The sequence below is a fragment of the Macaca thibetana genome, chromosome 5, assembly GCF_024542745.1.
Source record: "Macaca thibetana thibetana isolate TM-01 chromosome 5, ASM2454274v1, whole genome shotgun sequence".
NCBI lineage: Eukaryota > Metazoa > Chordata > Mammalia > Primates > Cercopithecidae > Macaca > Macaca thibetana.
The window spans coordinates 76,752,715-76,770,240 of NC_065582.1; the positions used below are offsets into that span (position 1 = coordinate 76,752,715).

The window sequence follows — 17,526 nt, forward strand, 5'->3', positions numbered from 1 at the left end:
AACTTTAATTATACACTTAAAATGGTTAAATTTTATGATTTGTGAATTATACTTCCATAAAGATGTTGAAAATTATATTCAGCTAAATTTCATTCATTAATTTTTGGTCATCTCAATTTACAAAAGAGGCAAATGACCCAAAGAGATTGAGCAACTTGCTTAGAGTTAAAGCTTTTTTTTCAACATGAAAATTAATATTTCCAAATGTAGTTTATGTGTGTCTGTCTTCCCTGGATTCAACACTAAGTGACACCTGTCTGAATCTCATTTTACCCACTCTTTTAATAAGTCTACTTTCCATTGCCCAGGGTACTTCCTTATCTATCTCCACTGAGTGTGGCTGCTCATTTGATTACTTTTCTGCTGGGATCACTAGGTCTAAAAAGAGCAAGTGAAAACCTACCCTTTGATTCATTCCTCTGTTCACTCATTCATTCAGATAGTCAACAAATATTTATTGAGTGCCTACTATGTGCCAGACACTATTCTAGGCACTAGGGAAACAGCAGTAAACAAAAGTAGATTTAATCGTTTTGAGAGGTAGATTCCAGCCAAGGGTATGGATTGGTTGGTTGGTTGGTTTTACATTTGTTTATTTTTTCAGAATGCAAAGCACCATGAAAAATTCATGACAGAGGACTTACATGCTATAAAAAAATAAGCACTTCCCATATCCATTCAGATTGGATAAAGATCCCAAGAACGCAAGGGATGAATCAGAGCTGTTAAAACATGATCCTTCTGTGGAAGCCCTGCACCTGTCCTCCTCAGGAGAAGTCCAAGAAAGCCAAGAATTAATGAGGAAGACCCTTTATTACTGGAATCTGCTTAGATTTAACTAGGTCAAGCTTTCCCTCATTCAGATGAAATGGCATTTTGAGAGAGAGATTATACTGTCATCGAAAAATATAAAGAGTTATATTTTGGCCTCCAGATTTTGTGGCTTGAATATTATATCCATTACGCAGGTCTCTCAAAGCTGGTACTCAGAAACTCCCCTCACACAGATATTAGTCCCTGTCCTGCCACGTTTTGTCAAACAGGATTCCAGTGAGTTTGTTCATTTCTATCCCAAGATGGCTCCAGCTTCTACTTCCTGCTAAGAACATCCAATACTACAGGAGGACAGGAATCCAACCAACCTCCCACAAAGGCATTCATATCTACCTTTTGCAAAATGAAAAGAACCTTGATCATCTGGCTTATCTTGTTCTTTAGAAAAGACTACAGCTCAATGATTAGAGTCACAATAAGTGCCCCAAATCAAATGATTGCATTTCCCTGACTCATAAAGGATCTTAACGTAGGTACTGTGAACCCCTGGAATGTGATAGGTTGGCAAAAGCTAATCCAAGACCCTTGTTATCCAATCTTTCTTTCTGGCTCTAGCAGTAACTGTAAATGAGGAACAATGATCATACAAAACAAAGTAGCCCAGGATTTTTTTTTCTCATCCAGCTTCCAGAAGAATAATTAGATCCAAAAGAATGCTATAGCACAAGGATTTGGGTCCAACATTGGAAGAGCTTTTGAGTTACCTAGTTTAAAATAATAGGTAAAATTCCTCCTTATCGTAACTTTCCCTTAGATCCCCTGGGATATATATGCCCTACTAATATGCCAAGATTCCTATATAAGAACTAAGCTTTAAAACCGCCTTAAAACTTTAAAACCACCTTAAAATTTGATATCCTCATAGTATACACTATCCTAATCAATATTATTTAGATACTTGCCGTGTTAACATGGCCCTGAACAAAGCTTCATTTATTGGCAGTATGGATAGGGAAAACCACTTTTCTTTTCTTTTTTTTTTTTTTTTTTTTTTTTGAGTCTCGCTCTGTCACCCAGGCTGGAGTGCAGTGGTGAAATCTTGGCTCACTGCAATCTCCACCTCCCAGGTTCAAGCGATTCTTATGGCTCAGCCTCCCAAGTAGCTAGGACTACAGGCGCATGCCACCACACCTGTTTAATTTTTGTATTTTTAGTAGAAATGGGGTTTCACCATGTTGGCCAGGTTGGTCTCGAACTCTTGACCTCAAGTGATCCGCCCGCGTTGGCTTCCCAAAGTTCTGGGATTAAAGGCGTGAGCCACTGAGCCTGGCCTGGAAAACTTTTTCTTCAGGAAATTTGTGATATGCATCTAAAGCAGTGCTTAGAGGGAAATTTGTTCTGTATCCTGATCAGGGTGTTTGTTACACAGTTCTATACTTTTGTTAAAATTATAAAATAAAGAGCAAACAAAATATCAGTGTTGCTGTATGTTAAGAAATAAATAAAAATAAGGCCTATTTATGCTGTTTACCAAAAACAAAAACAAAAACAAAAACGCACACATACGAAAAATCCAAAAACAAACAAACAAAAACAAAAGGAAGAGAAAAAGCATTAAGAAGCTTCGTGCTTCTGTTAGGCTGTGTGGCAGAAGTGTCTAAATATCAGAAGGAGAGTCTGACCAAGTTATACCTACACGAGAATGGGCTTACACACCAATAGAATTGTAGAATTCTTTTTTCTAACTTATGTCAACAGAAACTAATGGAATATGTGTGCAAATGGATTCTTAAGTGCTAAATGAAGGAAGAAGAAAGGAATATAGCTCCTTTGGGTCAAACATGAATGTGGGTTCTTCTACCAGAGACTCTGGTAATTGTGCTAGTTCTGGTAGGTGGGATTGGTTATGACCATTTGTTCAGTTGGTTGGCTGGTACCTGAACTCAGTGTTGGCCTACACTAAAGGAAGTCAAGCTGTTAGAAATTAGTATACTGTGGATGAATATATACAGATACCTAGAGATAGAAATATTAGAATAGATTTGTGAGGGTGATCTGTTCACTCAACCCCGTAGCATATCACTCCTAATTACGTTCCAGGGATAGTCCTAGTACCAAGGCATTACAAAACATATTAGTGAGAAAGTACACATCACTAAAGAGCAAGATGGCAACTATACTTTGTAATCTGGGGATGAAAGTAGAAATGTGCTCCATGATATACTCTCTTTAGAATTGAGAGGATATTGGAGAGGCATAAACCAAGAGGCAAGGTGGGCATAATTATGCGGGGCCAGATCAGTAATCAGAATGGTTTGACCTGCAAGGACCTTTAGCTTCAGCTTTAATACATGGGCAGTACACTAAGGTTTTACTCCAACTATGTATTATAATTGAAAATCCTAAGCCTGGCAAATAGAAGTGTGGCTTGAGGGACCACAGTCTCATAGTCTCTTACTTCCCAGAACTGAGTTGGTTCATAGACCCAAAGCCCCTTGCATGAAATGGAGGCTGGGAACCCTTGAAGCCAAGTTCTTTGAAACTGCATCTCAAGGTTTCCTTTTAGTATTCACCAAAGTGATCTGTAGTAATTCACTAGGGTAAATGTACAATGGAGAAACTAAAATAGACGTTTTCGAGATTATTGGAATTGTCTCTGAGCTACAGCCTAGGGACATATAACACCACTACAATCCAACCATCAGAAGGAAAGCTTAAGAGGGTTGGGTGATAAATGGAATATTGGATGAAATGTATCTCAGTGTATTCATTCTAGGTCCAAGTGTTCATCCTGTATTTATTTTCCAAGTTCCTATATGTAGAATTAGAGAAGACCTTACTCAGCAAGTGGCAGAATTCCTACACTGGCTCCCTGACTGTACTGTGTCATAACCTAATATTCAGGGACCTTGATCATTTCACCATTTCATAGGACATCAACCATGGCCATGTAATTGATGGCAACCAGTCAATGAATCTGCTGAGCATAAATTAGCGAATACACAAGATGCCTTGGTAAGGCTTACATGTGACTAAGGATAAGAGAAAAATTCCATAAAAGTTCAGAGATCTACTAACTCACTGATGTTTCTGGGGGTCTAGAGATCTGGAGTATATTGAGATATCCCCTTCAAATTGTGAAAGTCAGTTTGCTGTACCTTCTTGCATCCAGTTCTAGGAAGAAAGAGGCACAAATATTTGGTGGACTTTCAGTATTACACAGGCAAATTAACTGGTATTCTTCCTTCCTCTTTATTGATAAACCATAGGCTTTATATTTAAGGAAGGTCCCAAATAAAAGAACATTCTTTTGCCAGTTCAGTTTAAAGAATAAACCTCTCTTGTCACTTAGCCCTTGGGACTGTAGAGTGAGTGACTGTGGCAAATCAGGATGCCATATTGATCCTATGGAACTCCTGAATAAGATTATCATAGCACAGATCCCAGACTTGAGGGTAAAGTCATATCTCTTTGACAAATATCTGTTTTCCTTGAGAAACCTCACCTAGTGGTTGTTATTTGGTACTGTTAGAGATTGAGTGTCTAGACATAAGAAATCAACTGATTATGTATGAGACCTGAGCTGCCCATCTGATTCAGATGTGACTTGATTGACCTGTTTGAAAATTTGGATGTGCACAGCAGCTCTCCATAATCAAGTTGAAGAGGCATATACAAGATCAGACTTAAGCAACTGCTAAAGGCATAAGAAAGTTTCATGAGCAAGTGGCTCAAACTCTCCTACTAGTCTTGCTCTGCTGCCACATCTCCTTAGACCCACATATACAGTGTCATGGGGATTTCTCTATGGACAGGACAGAAAAATGTCCAAGGCTGATTTACTGATGTTTATGCATAATATACTGTCATACATAAACTGATACAGCATTGGAGCTCTCCTCACTATCAGCCATGAGAAACAAGTGAGAAGATAAATCCTCCCAATAAATAGACTTTAAGTGTTAACTCAAATTGTATACTTTGCCCACAAGGAAAGAAAATCACAGTGCAATTCAAAGACAGAGCTGAAAGGTTGGGTTAGATGATGAGGAAATTGAAAGGAACAAGATTGAAGGATAATGACAAGGAGGTTTAGGGTAGAGATACACGTATGGATATGGATGGACCTCACAGAATGGGTTTACAATATCAGGATACTTTGCCCCATGTAAATGTTCACCAAAGGGCTCCCACTACAGAACACACCCTCTCAATAATCAGCTGGCAAAAGACCAGTACTGCACATGTCAGTTTTCCTGTCTCCCTGCTCTCACTATTGTTCCTCAATGAGTTCAAGAAAAAAGTAGCCATGGTGACAAAGATGGAGGTTATTATGCATGGACTCAACCACATGAAGTTCCCCTCACCACAGCAGATCTGACTACCACCACTATCAAATGCTTGAAACGCCAGCATAGTGAGCCCTCCATTTAGCTCTAATCCCGAGGGATGAGGGTGGAACAGCTAACCTCCTGTTGGCTGTTCATAGTGAACCTCTTTCATCATGGATTTGTAGCAATTTTTCTCCCTGGAATGGACATTCGTTCTGGATGTAGGTTTGGCTCCCTTGCTATGCTTCTGTTAACAATACCGTCTGTGGACTTACTGAAAGCTTAATTCACCCACATTAGTCCATACAACACTGCCTCTGGCCAAGGACAGGGCGTTTCCCACAGGATTCATTGGTCATACCATAACCCTGGAGCAGCTGGCCTTATAGAGCAAAGCAATAATCTATTACATACTCCGTTTTAGAGCCAGCTGGAAGACATGAGGCATGAATACTGGTGTAGAGAAAATGGTATATTCTCTGAATCAATAACCAATATATGGTGTTGTTTCACCCAAGGACAGGTTACATAGGTCCAGGAATCAAAGGAAGGAAGTGAAAGTAGAACCTCTCACATCACTGGGAGTGCTAGATTTAGTAGATTATAACTCTAGCCTTTTAACCAGTTGCAAAAACAAGGACCGTTGCCAGTATTCAAATTTCCCTGTTTGTGTGGTAGTGCATATGTTCATACCTTAACCCATTTCTTTTTTCCCCTCTCCCTGTTGCCTATTAATTTATACAGGCTACAATGGTGGTGATTACCTTTATAGCTTAGTCTGTGAATGACATGTAGGTACTTTTATAAAACTGTTGCCAAATGTCTCCTTTCTCTTATTTAAGTGTTCATGCAATAAATTCTTCCTGGAATTAAGTTTCAAAAATAAGTCTGTGTAAGGATGAACTTACACATACCCCTTTACTGACTAATGAAACCAGCTTGTTCCTCTCTGACTTGGTTGTCTGGAGGCTGAGAACTTTCTGTAAGCTCTATTGTATGATTCATTCAACATAGGTTTCCAGGACCCAAGTTTCTTTCTTCGTTTATTCTAAATGGTTTCTGATCAGCGTTTTTCAATTTAACTTTTCCTTACATTGGATTTTTGTACATTTTAGTAGTGCATGTCACTACAATTGCTTTTCACATGTACTTACGTAAATATGTAAGTAAATAAATAAACTGAGCCTTTAGTGAAGTAGTTTGTGGCTTCCCCTTAGCGGGTCGGTCACACAGTAGCCTGTTCATTCAACCAGTGTTTATTAAGTGCTTACCATGTATAGACATGACAGGCCTATACCCCCCATCCTTGTGCGTGTCTTCACGTCCTTGACTATTGCTGTGATTTCATGTCAGAGGCCCCATTGTCAGCCTCATGAGCAATGCCATGGGGTGATATATTGCTGCTCTTATTTGGACTGTCTTCCAGAGACTATTCCTGATTGTTCCTCACTCCCATCCCCTGAAGTCTGCCTTCCACTAATGGGTGCCTTTAAATCCAAATCCACTCTTAGATAACATCTTATAATTTCTGAATTCTCCGATAACTTTTATACTTTCCTATTTTAGGTTAACTGCAACCTTATGGCTTTTAGAAGCTACCCCAAAACCAAAATGGCCTCATCCTGAGAGCCAAGGGCTTTCTTTGTTTTGAAATAAAAAAGTGCAATACGTGGGTCTGGGCAGGGGTAATGTTCTCAGGGAACACAAACATTGTAGTTTCTGGAAAGATGTGTTCTTTACTGGTAATAGTGAACTAGCATTTCAGTTATAAGTCAGGCTCTTCAGAGTTTGATTGGTAAAAATAAATGGATTGGACTGGGCACAGTCTACTCAGCTTTTCTCTTTTTCTATTGTTTAGGAATACTGTTTGTCTAATATGGGTACAATTCTCCATAAGTGCTTGGATTATTTTCCTCTTTTTCTCCCTAAACTGATTTTTCCTCCTTCCTGCCTTCTTGTTCTTCCCAAGCATGTATATTTATTCTTTCATTCATTCGACATTTTCGTAAGTACCTACTATATGCCAGTGCTCCACGATGTGAAGGGTAAAGGGATGAAAACGGCACAGTCTCTGGACTCTAGAAGCACACATCTGTGTGGAGGCCAATGTGTAGAAAATGATTACAGCCTTGTGATAAACGACAGAGCAGAGGCACTGTGGAAGCCTAGTGATGTCCCTTCACCTGACGCACAAGCTGCGAGGCTCTCTGGGGATAATGACCCTGCTTTCTAATGCAGCACAAGGTCATCAATCTATCATGTTGGGTGAGATGCCGGGCTCTTTCACAGCTGAAAGAACCAACAAAACATCCCAGGCCACCGCATGAGCAGGCACAGTTTTGGAAGTCACACTAATTTTCCCACAAATCCACATATATGCAACGTGACCCGGGATACTAAAACTAGTACTCCAAAGTAGAATTTTAAGGAAAAAAATTCATATTTCTCACGTAAGGCACAGAGATTACACAAAAGTATTAAAGAGCTTTCTTAGGAGTCCTGAATGCCCGGTGTGGCACTCCAGAAGTCTCTGTCAGCCAGTGAAATGATGTCAATAAAGGATGGTAATTGGTCCCTAAAGGATTGCCTTGGGGAGTGTGAAGAACAAATACTCAACAGTGGCAACAAGCGAGCAAGGGAGGGTATAATTATTTATCTAGATCAAAAGATGTGGATACTTTGGACATGTAGGATGTAGTCAGATAATTAAGTAGTGTTACGTATGCATTTCTGCACTCCCCAAGAGACTTCCAGGAAAGCTATTTACCTTCCCCGTTTGATACTTCTTGCTCTTGTATCAATGACTAGCAGCCAGTGTGAACAGAGCCAAAACCTTTCTACCAGCAGCTAATGCAGTCTAGTCCCGCAACAGTGGGCATGACTGCGAGTGGGCTCTTGTCCACAGACAGAAGGAACCTGGTGTGTCAGCAAAGAATCTTTGGGCCTGTGGTCATAAACAGAACTTATTAATGTATTGACTTTACTTAGTCCTCTCGTCAACAAAACAAAAACCACTGCTTTCTTTTTTAGATAGTTATTGCTTAGCATTCCCCCTATCCAAGTTCGCCATCTACAGGTCATATCATTTACAAATTGCTTTTAAGGTCTTCAGAAGATTGCATATGAGAATTCACGTGTGCCTCCTATTCAGGGAGGTGATACTACTAATTCTTGATTGATGCCACAACTGATGGCTATTACTGTATAACTACTCTCTTGTTAGATATTGACTGCACTCTTCTTTTACGTTATCACTCAGGGATTTAGGGTAAAAAGGTAATAGTGAAAAAAGTGTATGTTTTAGTGCCATATTTCTTAACTTGTTAGAAAAATTCACTCTTTTTTGGTTAACATAAAAGTATCAGTTTATTGAAGATCACAGAGCTTGTTAGTAAGTTGCAGAGTTGGTGTTGGAATGCAGATCTGTCTCACTTCAAACCTGCACTGTGAACAAATTCATCATACTGTCTCTGAATATTTTGTTTTTCTATATTTCAAACCTAGAATGACTGCCTATGGCTTTTCAACTACCCTCTCCCCCTCACTTTGAAATATACTCTCCTGGGCAGGGGGCATCTCCCTACTGCTTCAGTGAGCAGGAAAGAGTGACCCTTCTTGATGTACTGCACAGTGACTGAGAATACAGGCAGAAATGCAGAGAAGCCTCCTGCACCACCACGTTAGTCCAGCAGCGTTCCAGAAATCCAAGGTGAAACCGTAACCCGCTCCTCCTCTTCCTGGAGCTTAACTTGGCAAGTGCCTCCTGATCAGACCTCTATTCATTTGGAGTCCTCCCTGTGGGCTCTAAATGAACCCCTGTTCAATCAGCAATGCCTAGATTTATGTACACAGAGGGGCTGAGGCCTGCTCTGCAAAAGCATCCTCAAGTTGGAGTTTCTGTCATATTTTTCTTCGGAGGTTGCCTTTTAAGAAGACCATCAAGAAATTAAAGACACCCAAACTAGTTTTGGCATAAAGGGGAATGTATTGGTGGACATGAGGACAGGAAATGCAGACAGTCCTCATGTGGAATTAGAACAAGGAAACGGAAAGCTGTTAATGCAAGGCTGCCTCTCTTTCTCTCTCTCTCTCCACAGTCTGATTTATTCATTCCATAAAGACTTAAATGCCTCCTATGTGTCAGATACCTTGCTAGGTAGGTGGGGCAAGAGTGCCTAAAGAGGTAAACGAAACAGACAAGGTCCACTTCATCTCTCCCTGTAGACCATCTTCATCTGATCCATTTATGATGGCTTTGCATGACCTCTCGACTCAAGCATTTAACAGAAACTCAGTTGCAGCGTCCTTAGTTTAAGGATAAAATCTTAGCACAATGCATGGCTTGTTCCGTCCAGCGTTTAATCAGGTATACAACAAAGGGGCTGGTAGCAGGGAGGTTTGCATAGACAATCTCAATAGTCAGGGGAAAATAAATTATGTAAAAATGGGATGTTGGGAAGGAGAAACTGACTGGTGAAAGAAATGATGATCATCTCTACTGCAAAGACTTTCAAAGACAAAGGGATGATGAAGGTTTCCATAAACTTGAGGAAAGAAGGGGAAAGAGCCCTAGGAAGGCCAGGCACTCATGCTGAGGTAGGAAAAGCTTTGATGGCTCATCCAGAGGCACCAGTTTGAGTGTGAGGGAAGACTCTGAGTAAGGCACTGCTCGCTCACACAGCCTCTCACCCAGGGCCTTAGGGAAGCCTGGGTGAAATCCCTTGGGAGGGTAGAAGGGAGAGGAGAGAAGAGGGGAATTACAAATCTTAAAAACAAGGCCTTCCCTGGAGTGCCTGAAAAACTCATAGTTGCTTAAAAGCTCAAATTATTTAAGGTTGCCTGAAACATTTGTGAACCCTGGAGGCAATCAATCTCCAATTATGAGAGCAGCAGATGGAGAGCAGTGATAGTACAGCAGTGGCTCATGAAGACTGGAAGGCATCCAGGAAAAAGAGGGCAGGGAGGCTAAAAGTTGAGATGTGCGATAACAAAACTCTGTATGACTGCCCCTTAAGACACGACTACTGTGGTCCGGAGAAGGAGTATTTACAATCATCAATGTAAATGTGAACTCTACTCACGGGTCTGGACTTTGAACTTGAATATCCTAAATATGCCTCAAGTCCCTCATTTCTAATACCATCACAAAATGTTTCAGCTTAACTCCTGACCTTCAAGGGAATCTTCGGAGGATACAATATTTCATTTGCTTAAACTATACATTTCTAAGGAAGTGTTTAAGTCTGACCAAATTTATTCATATGATCTACTTTGATTTGTAGTTCAATTTACAATTTTGGGGAAAAAGTCATGGCTGGTAAATGGGAATAGTGTCTAAAGTTTTCAAGGAAATTTGGTCCATGCCAAAAGGCTGCATATATAAAGAGCTGTGATTACTGTAATGCTGATTTAGGGAGACAGGTGCATTACCTTAGGTAATTTGAACTTCATCAGTGATTACTTTGTATAGTGAGTCCTAGATTCATCTTCCATGAAGTAATGTGCTTAGGTATTTTATTATAAAGCCAAGTAGTCTACAATGTCTTAGCTTTTGCTATGCTTCTGATTTTTCCTCCTTATCAGGTCTGAAATTTGAAACTATTCCCTCAAGGGATTCACTCTATTTGCCTTTTTTTTTTTTTTTTTGGTTACTCAGTGTCTCTCCTTCTTCTCATTAATTAATTAATTTGCTTCAACAAATATTTATTGAACCCCTCTGATGTTCCAGGGTAACCAAAATTCTTACTTTCACAGAATAGTTTTGGGACAGACAATCTACCACGAGCTCTGGGCATCTCTGCAAGTTCTTGCAGTGTGTGTCAAGAATGAGGGATCAGGTCTGGTGCAGTAGCTAACACCTATAATTCCAACATTTTGGGAGGCTGAGGCAGGATGATCATTTGAAGTCATGAGTTTGAAACCAGCCTGGGCACACAGTGAGACTCTCATTGCTATAAAATAAAAATAAAAATATTAGCCTGTAGTGGTGGCGCATACCTGTAGTCTTAGCTCCTCAGGATGCTGAGAGGGAGGATTTCTTGGGTCCAAGAGTTTGAAGTTGCAGTGAATTATGATTGTGCCACTGCACTCCATCCAGGGCAATAGAGTTAGACCCTGTTTGAAAACAACAACAACAACAAAAAACAAAAACCCACCAGGCCAACCTCTCCTTACCTGGGACTTTATTAGAATTTGCAGCATCTTTGAGGAATGAGGTCATGTCTCTCACTGGGACAAAGAGCAGGCTTTTCGTAAAAGCAGTGGCTCCCTAAGCCCAGCGTTCCTTGGCTGCAATAGAGACAAACCCACTGACTGCATGTACGGCATCCATTGGCCCACTCACTACTACTCCAGTGGGACTTGGAGGACATGAGGAGCAGATGTCAGCATGATGTTCATGCTGCTTGATATACTATGGGTACTAAAACCCTTTGTCTCTGACCCAGGAGTTTCATGTCTTCTGCCAACATCCATGAAATAACAGGCTATATAAGGAGAGTAAAAACTTATTAGGAGAGTAAAAGCAAATTACAGACCTTGACAAACTTTGTATTTTCCAAGAATTGCATCGCTCCTAGATAAGCCTCTCACAGAGTAAAATTTTATGTAATTTCCTAAATATTCATCTTCACTGAAATAGGATAAAGGAAAAAATGGCAACTTTATTTGACGTACATTTATTTTTTGTGTGTTCTATGTTGTCCAAAATGTATAGCCTGCGTATTACCAATTCCATGCTCTTCAAAAAAACCAAATTCTTAAAGATTAAGATTTGTGGCAATTTTCTTCCAATAATGCAAATTAACCAAAGTTTTCTAGATACCTGCTATGTGCCAGGATCTGTAAGGCGATATGAGGATGAATTAGACACAGTTCTAGAACTTTAGGGCTCAGCGTTTACTAGCGATGACAGACACAAATATGTCTGAAATAAAAGACTGAATCTGCTCAGATATAGTTAAATTCTAAGCAAAGAATGGGCAAAGAATGATTGTGATTTGTAGTTTAATTTACCATTTTGAGGGAAAAAATAATTTTTTTTTTTTTTTTAGGGAAAGGAGGTTCAATTAAGTTACGCTTTGTTTAGAAGACTGACTAGGACATTGAAAGAGTGGTAGGACTCCAGCCAGTGGAAGTGAAAGGGGTAGGGTCTGAGGAGCAGGGGTGGATGGCGGTGTGAAAAGATGCACATCAGGCAGATGTGGTGAGATGTGGGGCACAGCAAGAGCAAAGACACAGAGGGACCTTGCAGAGAGTGACTGGGGTCAGCACGAAGTCCAGGTTCTCAGGGGTGGCTGTGGCTGGGTTGATGACTGACACAGACTTTCATCAAGTTTAGGTGCTCAGGGAGCCATGGGGCATTTTAACAACACTTTAAGTTGACAAAGTACTTTATTGCTGTATAGCAACTACTCAAATACTCTTTAGTAATGTTATTTCCATGAATTTGTTAATTTTACCTTATCTATTTTATTTATTTTTAAAGGAAATAAATGGCATAAGTGGGTATTAAGAATTTAAGTTGTTCTTCAGTCCTATTTCAATTTCACTTAATTTCCCCTTTTTGATTTGAGGTCAAACTCATTGATTGGGGGTCCTGTGGTAGATTGATTTCTTTTTTTTTTGTTTTTCTCCACTGTAACAAATGAATTAATTATGCAGCTTTGTTTAATATCTGTCTTCCTCACTATAATTTAAACTCCAAGAAGGCAGGAAATGAGTTTGTTTTGTTCCCTTCTATAACCTCAGTACCTTGAATTACTCCTAGCACATAGTAGGTGCTCAAAAAATTGCTGTTGTTGTTAAATGTTTATAAAAGCAGATAGATGCAAGATAAATTCGGGTAACCTATCTTGTTGATTAAACCTATGCATTGCTTACTGTTGATGAGTTGCAAATATTCCTTTTTATTTCAGGGATATCTGTAGTGTTCAAAGGGGGTAAGATGCCTTTTGTCATCTCTAAAGTATTAAATTCTCTGCCTACACTCTTGAAGTGACAAGAACAACATGCTTAATTTTAACTGATACTCTTGTCTCTTTGAAGTAATGTAAAATTTTTAGAATATCTCTTAATGTTGATTCTCATCAGTCTTACCAGAAATTTCCACAAAATTTGCTTTATAAGTACATTATCAGATTATCTGAAAATTCTGTGACAATGTTTATGTCAAAGCTTCTGGCCCATAAAATAAGCCAATCTGGGTGTTAATGAGGATGCCAGCACCAACAAATGTTTGCCGTCATTCACATCAACCCCCATCTTGGCGGTTTTCTGCAATTTCTGACAGTAAGTTGGTTCTTCTTTCTAGTGCCTCACTGCCGCCCTCTACTGGTGGCACTTATCAGTACAGGTATAAGCAATTTCACTTTTAACTAGTATGTTTATACTTGTTAATGAAAACAAATGTGACACTCTACAGAACAGGTCTAAATAAATTAGAAGACTTAATAATGGCCTGGAAAAATGGAAAATTTTGTGGAACATTAAAATAGCAGTGCAGATTATTCAACTGACAAATACTAATATTTGAATTTCATTTCAGTAAAGATCCATTAATCTTTTTGAATTTTGTCTTACAAGAAAACTCACTAATCCACTGTCCCAAAATCTATGATGTTTCGATATAGCAGTGATTAAAATTATAATTATATGCAAATACATGGAAATTAAATAACCTGCTCCTGAATGATTGTTGGGTCAACAATAAAATCAAGGTGGAAATTTAAAAATTATTTGAACAGAATGATAACAGTGACATAACCTACAAAATCTCTGGGATACAGCAAAGGCAGTGCTAAGAGGAAAGTTCGTAGCATTAAATGCCTACATCAAAACGTCTAAAAGAACACAAATAGACAATCTAAGGTCATACTTCAAGGAGCTAGAGAAACAAGAACAAACCAAACCCAAACCCAGCAGAAGAAAAGAAATAACCAAGATCAGAGCAGAACTAAATAAAATTGAAACAAAAAATACAAAAGGTAAATGAAATGAAAAGCTGGTTCTTTGAAAAGTTAAATAAAATTGATAGACCATTAGTGAGATTAACCAAGAAAAGAAAAGAGAAGATTCAAGTAAGTTCAATTAGAAAAGAAAGGGTGATATTGGCCGGGTGTGGTGGCTCACACCTGTAATCCCAGCACTTTGGGAGGTCAAGGCGGGTGGATCACAAGGTCAGGAGATCGAGACCATCCTGGCTAGCACAGTGAAACTCCGTCTGCTAAAAATACAAAAAAATTAGCTGGGCGTGGTGGCGGGCGCCTGTAGTCCCAGCTACTTGGGAGGCTGAGGCAGGAGAATGGCGTGAACCCGGGATGTGGAGCTTGCCATGAGCCGAGATCACGCCACTGCACTCCAGCCTGGGTGAAAGCGAGACTCTGCCTCAAAAAAAAAAAGAAAAAAAAAAAAAAAAAAAAAAAAAAAAAAAAAAAAAAGAAGTGAGTGATATTACAACCAATATCACAGAAATACAAAAGATCATTCAAGGCTACTGAACACCTTTACACACATGAACTAGAAAATCTAGAGGAAATTAATAACTTTCTGGAAATATACAACCCTCCTAGATTAAACCAGGAAGAAATAGAAACTCTGAACAGACCAATAACAGTAAGTGAGATTGAAATGGTAACTAAAAAGTTAGCAACAAAAAAAAGTTCAGGACCAGATGAATTCACAGCTGAATTATATCAGACATTTAAAGACGAATGGTACCAATCCTATTGAAACTGTTCCAAAAGATAAAGAGAGAATCCTTCCTAAATCATTCTATGAAGTCAGTATCGCCCTAATATCAAAACCAGGAAAGGACATAACAAAAAAAGAAACCTACACGCCAATATTCCTGATGAACATAGATGCAAAAATCCTGAACAAAATACTAGCTAACAGAATCCAACAGCATATAAAAAAGATAATCGACCATGATCAGGTGGGTTTCATACCGGGATGCAGGGATGGTTTAACATCTGCGAGGCAATAAATGTGATACACCACATAAACAGAATTAAAAATAAAAATCACATGATCACCTCGATAGATGCAGAAAAAGCATTTGACAAAATCCAGCATCTCTTTATAATTAAAACTCTCAACAAAATTGTCATAGAAGGGGCATACCATAAGGTAATAAACGCCATTTGTGACAAACCCATAGTCAACATTATACCGAATGGGGAAAAGATGAAAGCATTCCCCCTGAGAAATGGAACAAGACAAGGTTGCCCACTTTCACAGCTTCTATTCAGCATAGCACTGGAAGTCCTAGCCAGAGCAATTGGATAAGAGAAAGAAATAAAGGGCATCCAAATTGGTAATGAGGAAGTCAAACTGTCACTGTTAGCTGATGACATGATTGTATACCTAGAAAACCCTAAGGACTCATCCAAAAAGCTCCTAGAACTGTAAAGTAAAGTTTCAGGATACAAAATTAATATACACAAAACAGTAGTAAAGTTTTAATTAAGTAAAGTTTCAGGATACAAAATTAATGTACACAAATCAGTAGCTCTGCTATACACCAACAGTGACCAAGCTGAGATTCAAATCAAGAACTCAACCCCTTTTAAAATAGCTGCAAAAAAATAAAATACTTAGGAATATACTTAACCAAGGAGGTGAAAAACCTCTACAAGGAAAACTACAAAACACTGCTGAAAGAAATGATAGATGACACAAACAAATGGAAACACATCCCATGCTCATGGATGGATAGAATCAATATTGTGAAAATAAGCATACTGCCAGAAGCAATCTACAAATTCAATGCAATTCCCATCAAAGTACCACCATCATTTTTCACAGAATTAGAAAAAAATAATTCTAAAGTTCATATGGAACCAGAAAAGAGCCAGCACAGTCAAAGCAAGACTAAACAAAAAGAACAAATCTGGAGACATCACACTTCCTGATTTCAAACTATACTATAAGGCCATAGTCACGAAACAGAATGGTATTGGTATAAAAATAGTCATGTAGTCATTTTAGAGTGACTAAATATATAAGAGAAATACTGATAATGCAAAAGAGCCTTATCTATTAAATGCACCATGGGTCCATAACTTGCAAACAATGCTGGTTCTGAACATGTACATGACCCCAAAGTCTTTGGTCATGTTCTCTTGTCTCCTTCCTTACTCTCAGCACACACCCCACAGGCAACAAAGCTGCCAACCTCACATCATAAATATGGTCTTTGCTTCTCAGTCTCTCTTCTTTCTGCCTCTTTCAGGCTTTCTCCCTCTTTAGTTTGAACCACTAGCCTCCAGGCTGGTCTTCCCGCCACTTGTCTCTTTCCCAGTTCCCATTCTTTATGCTTCATGTGCTGCCCAGATAGGTTCTTAGAAAGCAGACCTGACTGTGTTACTTTCCTACTTAGAAACTCCTGGTGCATTGTTGCCTATAGGATGAAACCCAAACTCCTGAACTTGGCGTGGAGGGTCCAAGCTGCCATATTCAGCACTACCTGCCATCAGTGTAGCTTCTGCCACTGTGAACTTGCCCTTAGGACTCTGGAATGGTGACCCCAGGACTCTGTTTTCAACTCTATGGCAGATTCTGACATCATGCTTTGTCATAATTCAGTTACTTAACTGTCTCCCAGTAGACTGTGACTCCTGTGGATGACCACAGTGTCTCACTCATTTTTTTCATCTCAGCGTCTCATGCTTTGACTAGCACACTGTAGAAGTTGTTAATGGACACCTAAATGAATGAATGAATGAAAGTTCCTCTCCCCATTTTTATCTAATAAACTCATCAGTTTTCAAGTCTTAGGTTATAAAGGTGCTTCTCTAAAGACTTTCTTGACTCTAATACGGCAGAATTAATTGCTGTCATGGTAGTTGCATATACTCCAGTCTTCCATGTTAGGTCATAAGCGACAAAAGCAACCTGGAGGAGTGAAAAGGATATGAGCTTTGGAGGCAAATGACCCTGGGCTAATCACTTAGCCTTGACACTCACTGTTTGTGTCACCTTCAATAAGCAGCTCAGCTTTTCTGAAATGAATATTCGTTTCCTCATCTTTAAACGGAGTTAACGCCACTTCCTCATAGGACTGAGGGAAAGATTAAATAAGCAAGTAAAAGTTCATGACACATGAAAATTTCATTAAATTTCAGCATTTATTTCCTCCCCCTGGGGTGAAGACCCTATTTAATTTATACCTAGGTTCCCAGAACTTCAGAAGCTACAGAAATTCAGTAAATGTTTGGTAAGTAAATAAATGATTCCGAGTTGTAGTTAGTCAAAAGTAGTGTAAGTATATACTTTAAAAAGGTCTTTTAAACTAATACAATTGTTTATTAATTCCTTTCTACTCACTTAGTATAAATATCACTTCCTGATACTCTGAAATGTCTTGAATCAAATTCTTCTCATTTTAATGATTATAGTATCTAAAGTATACACACGTCTT

At 39.0% G+C, this 17,526-nt stretch overlaps 1 protein-coding gene across 6 annotated transcripts in view; it reads right to left on the bottom strand.

Annotated features, from left to right (window-relative positions):
* The window catches only part of ALPK1 (alpha kinase 1), a 137,258-nt gene that overhangs the window by 103,808 nt on the left and 15,924 nt on the right, over positions 1–17,526 (bottom strand). For 2 of the 6 annotated variants that reach the window (XM_050791317.1, XM_050791320.1), the window contains exon 3: positions 17,073–17,166. The exons of 3 other annotated variants lie outside the window; for them this stretch is intronic. In XM_050791317.1, coding sequence (XP_050647274.1) covers positions 17,073–17,132 — 60 coding nt within the window. In that variant the 5' untranslated portion in view covers positions 17,133–17,166. Of the gene's footprint in view, positions 1–11,279; positions 11,394–17,072; positions 17,167–17,526 lie in introns of all 6 variants that reach the window. One more of the 6 variants, XM_050791321.1, reaches the window with a different exon arrangement.